Source organism: Octopus bimaculoides, chromosome 7, assembly GCF_001194135.2.
Source record: "Octopus bimaculoides isolate UCB-OBI-ISO-001 chromosome 7, ASM119413v2, whole genome shotgun sequence".
In the NCBI taxonomy this organism is placed as follows: Eukaryota; Metazoa; Mollusca; class Cephalopoda; order Octopoda; family Octopodidae; genus Octopus; species Octopus bimaculoides.
The window spans coordinates 88,737,334-88,744,607 of record NC_068987.1 but is presented as its reverse complement, the minus strand read 5'-3'; the positions used below and the strand labels follow the sequence as shown (position 1 = coordinate 88,744,607).

The window sequence follows — 7,274 nt, the reverse complement described above, 5'->3', positions numbered from 1 at the left end:
ACACACATGCTCACATACGTGCGCACAGATACATGCATACACAGCAAGCACACATATGTATATATGTATGTATGAGAAAAGGTGAAAGTGAGAGAGAGAGAGAGAGAGAGAGATAAAAAGGGAAAAACAGAGAGAGAGAGAGAGAGAGATAAAAAGGGAAAAACAGAGAGAGAGAGAGAGAGAGATAGAAAGACGGGATGAATAAGGGATGAATAAGAGATTACAGACAGATAACTGCAGATATCTTTATAGTAGTTTGATATGCATTTAGGGTTTATATAAAACATGCAGCTGCATATAGTTTTTAAAAGAGGTGCAGCGGTGATTTTAGATCTAAAACTCCTGTTCCCAAGAGTTAAAGCAATCTTACTGCGGTTCTTTTCGTTTTGTGGGAGAACATTCTTGAAACTACGCAGAAAAGATTCAACTAGTTTAGTGTTTGTGGTCTTTAATGTTTACGTTTATTAGTTGAAAACAAACTACCAAGGAGAGTTAAGGGTCAATAACCTGCATGCGTTTCACCGAATGGATCGCATATCAATTTCGATGGAAATGGAAGAAGGGAGTAAAATGTATAGCTTGAAATAAAAACGGGGAGTTGCAGCTGTTGTCTAGCGCCATGTCACCCGTTAGTCCTCGGCAAACAGTGGTTTTCAATCTCCAGTTCTGTCCTTGGATAGGAACTTCTTCCTTTACTAAACAACCCGTATGTATGTCAGTTTGTACCATGTAAAATATTGTTTCATTTTGATATTTACAGATTGGAACACAAGAGATGTGTTTGTGTGTGTGAGTATACGAGTGAGTGGACTAACGAAAGCAAGAGGTACTAAGAACATTTATGTATTACATATATCGTTGTTTAGGCGGCGAGGCGGCGTTGTTGAGGCGGCGAGCCGGCAGAATCGTTAGCACGCCGGGCGAAATGCTTAGCGGTATTTCGTCTGCCGTTACGTTCTGAGTTCACATTGCGCCGAGGTCGACTTTGCCTTTCATCCTTTCGGGGTCGATTAAATAAGTACCAGTTACGCACTGGGGTCGATGTAATCGAATTAATCCCTTTGTCTGTCCTTGTTTGTCCCCTCTGTGTGTAGCCCCTTGTGGGTAGTAAAGAAATAAAATAACATATATCGTTGTTTAAAACAGTTTCATTCGGCACCATGCAGCTTAAAGTTCGTAGGGATACGAATAATCTTCGGACAAGATAAATGGAGATAAGGATGAGTTCGTCGTTCGTTAGGGTCGTTGTCGAGTGATTTTTGACCTCTTCTTTTGAAGTGAACTTCACTTCGATAGTTCCATATTTCCCCCTGTCTACATAAGTTTTACACTCCTAAATTGGTCGCCGACATTCTTCTGTCTGTTGGGGTGTTGCTTGCTCTATTCTATTGGGTTGTCCGGAAAGTTCATGCCGATTTATAGTAGCTTACCTTTTGACTTATTTGCCATGAAACCACCTCAATTCCAGGAAGAGGGTATTTTCAAGTTAAAGGAAAGATGGAGACGCAATGTGCAACAAAATGGTTCATATTTGGTTGATTGAAAATGTAATGGCAAGTATTTATTGACATTTTTCTTTCCTTTAAAAATCGGCAGGAACATTCCGGACAACCCAATACTTTTTGTTCCGATTGTTTTGAATAGAATTGTCCGCAAGTTAGTTTCTTGTTGGACAAATCTAGGGATATGTTGTTCTTGTTGTTACTGCTGCTGCAGTTACTGACTTTTACAATTTGGCTGTTCTGTTGTGTGAATAACTGGCTGTTCTTTTCAGCTGACGAGCAATCTTCATCTGCCATTTTTCTTTTTAAACAAAAATTGAGGTGTGTTTTTACTAAACAAACCCCAAATTAGCTCCTAAGGGCTACAGAAGGAGAAAAACTAACCAACTCCCAAAGGTTCTGATTAGTTTATCCATATAATAATAACGAAAGTTCAATGTATAACTGTGTGCACACAAATATGTATGTATATGTTCGTATATGTAAGTATATCGTATGTTGTATATATATATGTATTTGTATTTATGTGCTTTGCTGAGTATATTCCACTGATGAGGCAAAGCATTTCTTATGCAGCGCCAGAAATCCGGGATCTGGAATTATCCAGTAATTTTTGCTAGTCTATTTTGTCTCTTCGTCTTCTCTCCGGTGCTATATGAACATTTATTGTGGTTTTGACTGCTATTTTCAGCGTGGTGGTTTCTCTTATATACCCTAAATTATAATTATAATATATATATATATATATATATATATATATATATATATATATATATATTTCTTATGTTTTAGAATGAATAAACATAATAGAATGTCTACCGGCTGATGTATGTCATTTTTGTATCCCCTCCATTTTCTTTTTTGCTGTATATATAGAAGTAGCTACCTTGTATCATAATGGATGAGTATTTCTCGACTCTTGTATCCCGTGTGTTATGTCTCGAGTTGGAAGGACGACAAATAAAGAGAGTATTCTATTTTCCTTTTTATTAACAGTAGGCTCTGCTATTTTGTTGATTGTCCTTTAAACTGCATAGCATTTTACTGGCGCTTGCAACTGCGTTTATATTTCCTATTAAATGTAAATATGCATAAAAGTCAAATGCAGGGTCTCATTGAATCAGTTTGAGAGTTGTACTAAAGGGTCTGACAAAATAATTTGTTTATACTTGTCTCATGAAATCCAGACAAGTTTACGAGGTATCCTTAACAGATATATTGTAGCGAGTTAATAAATTTCTGAGCTTCAATTCGTTGCCAGTTTGAGAGCGTCTCAAGATGACAGATATACAAATTATTGTTTCAATTTGTGGAATGAAAATGTCAAGTATAAGATGAAATTAGTTCTCCATACATATTATTTTGTACAGAATATGAATTAATCAAATTTGTTACTTGTAAATATCTAGTATAAATTAAGATTTCTGACAATCTGATTTGAAGCCAAAAGAAGAACGATAGACACGTGCTCTCCTTCTCTTGTGCGCGTGTGCATGTGTGTATGTATTTGTGTGTGTTTGTAGTGTGTATGTGTTTGTTTGTATGTATGTATGTGTGTGTGTGTGTGTGTGTGTGTGTGTGTGTGTGTGTGTGTGTGTGTGTAAATGAAAAGGAAACAAACTAAGAGAAACAAGTGGCCAATCATATGTATCTGAACAACAAAGATAAATAAAGGTATACTAAATACCATATAAGATGGTTTTATTTATATACTTAACCTTTCTCTGTTTCAATGCATGGCAGAACAATCGCTTGGTGGAGCCAACTCCAAATGAGAAATGGGAGATAATCTCAAGAATCAAAAATTCTTCAAAACTGACAGCCATTAAGGAAAGGTCTGATTAGTAGACAGACCAGACAGCTACTGATACGTATTTCTGTCCCATATGCACGGAAAAAAGGACTCTTAAGCATATAGAAAAGTGAGTGGATCATATAGAAGGTTTTGATAATTTTCATAAATGAAACGACAATGAGTTAAGAGAAAGAAAACAAGTGGGCCCTTTGGCCTTAAATAAGTTAAAGGAGATGGAATGAGAATACGTGGTAAAAGAGATAATGATGTATACTCTTTGCGGGTGATTATTAGGAGGCAACGTGGCTGTAAGAAGCGTATTAATGGAGTATGTACTTCGGGGAAGTTGTATAACTGCTGTGTTTCGTTGTGATCGTGTTTGTTTATGACTCTCAAAGGATTAAAATGTACACGCAGTAATAATATTCTTTTCTACTCTAGGCACAAGACCCGAAATGTTTGGGAGAGGGGGCCAATCGATTAGATCGACCCCAATACGCAACTGGTACTTAATTAATCGAATCCAAAAGGATGAAAGGCAAAGTCGACCTCGGCGGAATTTGAACTCAGAACGTAGCGGCAGACGAAATACCGCTAAGCATTTCACCCAGCGTGCTAACGTTTCTGCCAGCTCACCGCTTTACATGCGGTAATAATATTACAAATGCTAATTTATGAATAGATAGTATTCATAGTCGTTCATTCATGTTCAGAGAAAAAGTTTAAGGTCAAGAAGGTCCAGAATGAATTTATAATAGTGTCGTTTGTTAATAAATCTGTGGATATGTATTTAAATTCAGTTTTTAAGAATAGGAATATACACAGTCTTTTCCGAGTGAAGTCCAAGGAAAGCGATCATGAGATAGTTACACATATCGACCAATGTGTGGTAGAATATTATTTAACTATAATGGATGAGTGTCTAGGAAAGATATGGAAAATTTTAAGGAGATTTGTCTTCGTTCATGGGATTGTAAAAATTATAGTTATAATAAAAACAATATAAGCATGTTTAAACAGGGGAGGTAAATGGTATTTGCAATAGGGACATAAGAAAGCTGAAGATGAAAGGAACAAAATATACGGAATCCAAAAGGATTAGTAAGTTTAAGTTTCATGGTTTGTTATGAGAATCAGTGGAAGGTTCTGTGGATAAACTTAGTGTTAAATGCAACAAAATCATAGCGGCAAGTTTTGAAGATTGGCTGTGGAACGTAATAAACGTTATTACAGAAAGGACAAAACATTTGTATCTAACTGTTGTAAAAGATTTGGTTCTTTACAAAAATGGAGTTAAATCATTCGTAAGCAAGTTGAATAGAAAAAGTGTTATAGTGTCGGTGGATAAAGCAACAGATAATTTCGTAATTATATGCGTAAGAATTATTAAAATATTACGTGAGGATATTGAGCAAGGAATGGAGAGTAACAACGGATTATAATTTCTGTGTTAATATTGATTTCAAATTTTGGCACAAGGTCAGCAATTTCGTAGGAGGAATTCAGTCGATTACATCAACTCCAGTGTTCAATTGGCATCTATTCTATCGACCCCGAAAGGGTGAAAGAGAAAGTCGACCTCAGCAGAAGTTGAACTCAGAACGTAAAGGCGGACGAAATGCTGCTAAACACGCCGGACGAGATGCTTGACGGTGTTTCGTCTGTTTCTACGTTCTGAGTCCAAATTCCGTCGAGGTCGACTTTGCCTTTCCTCCTCTTGAAGTCGATAAAATAGGTACCAATTGAACACTGGAGTCGATGTAAGCGATTTACACCATCCTCCGCAATTGCTGGCCTTGTGCCAAAATTCGAAACTGATATTGCACACGAAATAACTGTAGATGAAATCGAGACAATTATACAGAGATTAAGACTTCAAATTGAAGTGAAATGGGAGTTATGCGGAAGAAACGACCATTTTATTTGTAAATGATGTCTGTATAACCAATTTCTCATGTCACTCAATAAAAGTAGATTTATGGCGGAATCGAAAAAACCCATGGGAATAAACAAACAGTGACCTAAGTATGTTAGAAGAGATTTTGTAAAATCTTGTAAAGACATTTACCAAAGTTCTAAGGTTAGTTTATTATGGTGCATAATATCAAGTACGAAATTTTTGGGGAAAAAAAAACCGTTATGAAGGTAAACAAACGAAGCATGGGTACAATTTTTCTATACTGCATACGAGTTTAGATTTATAACTGGTAGAGCAGAGAATATTTAAATTAATTGATCGAGTGCATGGAGGCTTTACAACTAATACAAGGCACAATAGGTTTGGTAAAATAGAAAAAAAAAGAAGATAATTGAAAGAGTGAAGTTTATTTTAGATAAAGCATGATTTTCGTTTAGGAGTAAGTATTTAAACAAATTAGAGGAATTCCTCTGGGGGTAATTGTAGTCCTGTATTAGCTGACATGGACCTGGAGTCTTGTGAGTTTAGTTTTCTTAGTGATTTATGGGGAAAAAAGAAAAGAAATTTCGTTAGGCAGTTAAGTGGCTGATATTCCCATTTCAGCTTATAGTTTTTACAGTGTTTATTATGTAAAATTTACCCTAGAGATTTTGAGGTCAGCAGAAGTGGTAAGGATATAAATAAGATTAATTATCAGGGCCATTAGGTTGAGAGTTGTAATAAATCTATAATTACTAATGTATACAATGAAAATGGGAAGTTAAAGTTTTGTAGCAGCAGATACCTTATAGCGATAGATGAACACCTCGTAGTGAAGGACATTGTGTGTCTCCAGCTGATAATTTGGTAAAATTGCTAACAGAAAAGATTTAATGTTTGTGGTTACTAACAATAGTATTGGACTTATGATCAAGTTAGGTTTTAATGCTAAAAGATTAATTATGCAATTTAGTTGTTGCTTCGATTTACAAAATGGAATATTGATTAAATTCAGGCTTATACGAAACTTGCAAATAAGTTGCAAACTTGAAATTTAGAGTAATGTAACTATTGTTTTAACTTGAAGTAGTTTGGTTTGATTGGTTAGAAAGTTTGCTTTGGTTGTCTCTCAAATGCATCGTCATCATCATCATCTATTGTCGTCGTCGTTGTCATCATCATCATCATCATCATCAACCGCTGGTTGTTATTGTCTCGAACCCCTAGCACACATGGAACCATTTCCCCAGTTCCCATAGCGTATACGTGACTGAGATCACAACATTCCACCCCCACCCCCTGAAGGGAACACCAGTCTGTTTGTCGCCGGATTACTCATTCGCCGCCGAGTGAACTGGAGCGTCGCGGAACGAAGCGTTTTGTTGAAGGGCCCAACACAGCACTCGTGGCTTCGATACCCCAGACCGACGATGCGTTGTGATCTTGAGCAAAGCACTTCATTTCACGTTGCCCCAGTCCACTCAGCTGTAAATGAGTATATACTGCGATGGACTAGCTTCCCGTCCAGGAATAATGTTCGTCTGCTCACCCAGCCAGAGGGATGGCACCATTCGAAAGCTAAAACGATGCAAAGCGCATTGTGACTAGTGATGTATAACAACATCCGATAATATGGTTGATCACGTGATATTTGTTAATAATTTTTTTGCAAATATATATCAGTTAATCGTTATAACATTTGCTAATTTCGTTTTAGATGTACAAGATATGTGTGATTTGAGAGTTGGTTATAGTTTACGATGAATTACAATTATTTATGTCTCAATTTTGTCGCATATACTCATGTTTTGGATGTGTAAGTTTATGATTTTGCTTTTGTATTTCCAAGCAGCGTTGGATTTTTTAAAAACTTAACAAGTGTGTTTGCTACTAATGAAAAGAGCGATCCTATCTTCAGTGTTGAAATCACGTTGATATCCGGTAAGTAGCTGCAGAGAGAAATTTTATAGTTGCAATAACTGGATATCATTTAGTTATTATGTGTCTGTTTGTTGTTACTCCACCCCACCCAACCCCACCCTCTAGTGTGTTTAATATGAATATACATAAATACATATAT

At 36.3% G+C, this 7,274-nt stretch overlaps 1 protein-coding gene across 1 annotated transcript in view; it reads right to left on the bottom strand.

Moving 5' to 3' along the window:
- The window catches only part of LOC106870568 (uncharacterized), a 13,956-nt gene extending 12,157 nt beyond the window's left edge, over positions 1 to 1,799 (bottom strand). The window contains exon 1 of the mRNA XM_014916693.1: positions 1,620 to 1,799. Within this exon, the coding sequence (XP_014772179.1) occupies positions 1,620 to 1,799 (180 nt within the window). The remainder of the gene's footprint in view (positions 1 to 1,619) is intronic.
- Between the last annotated feature and the right edge of the window lie 5,475 nt (positions 1,800 to 7,274).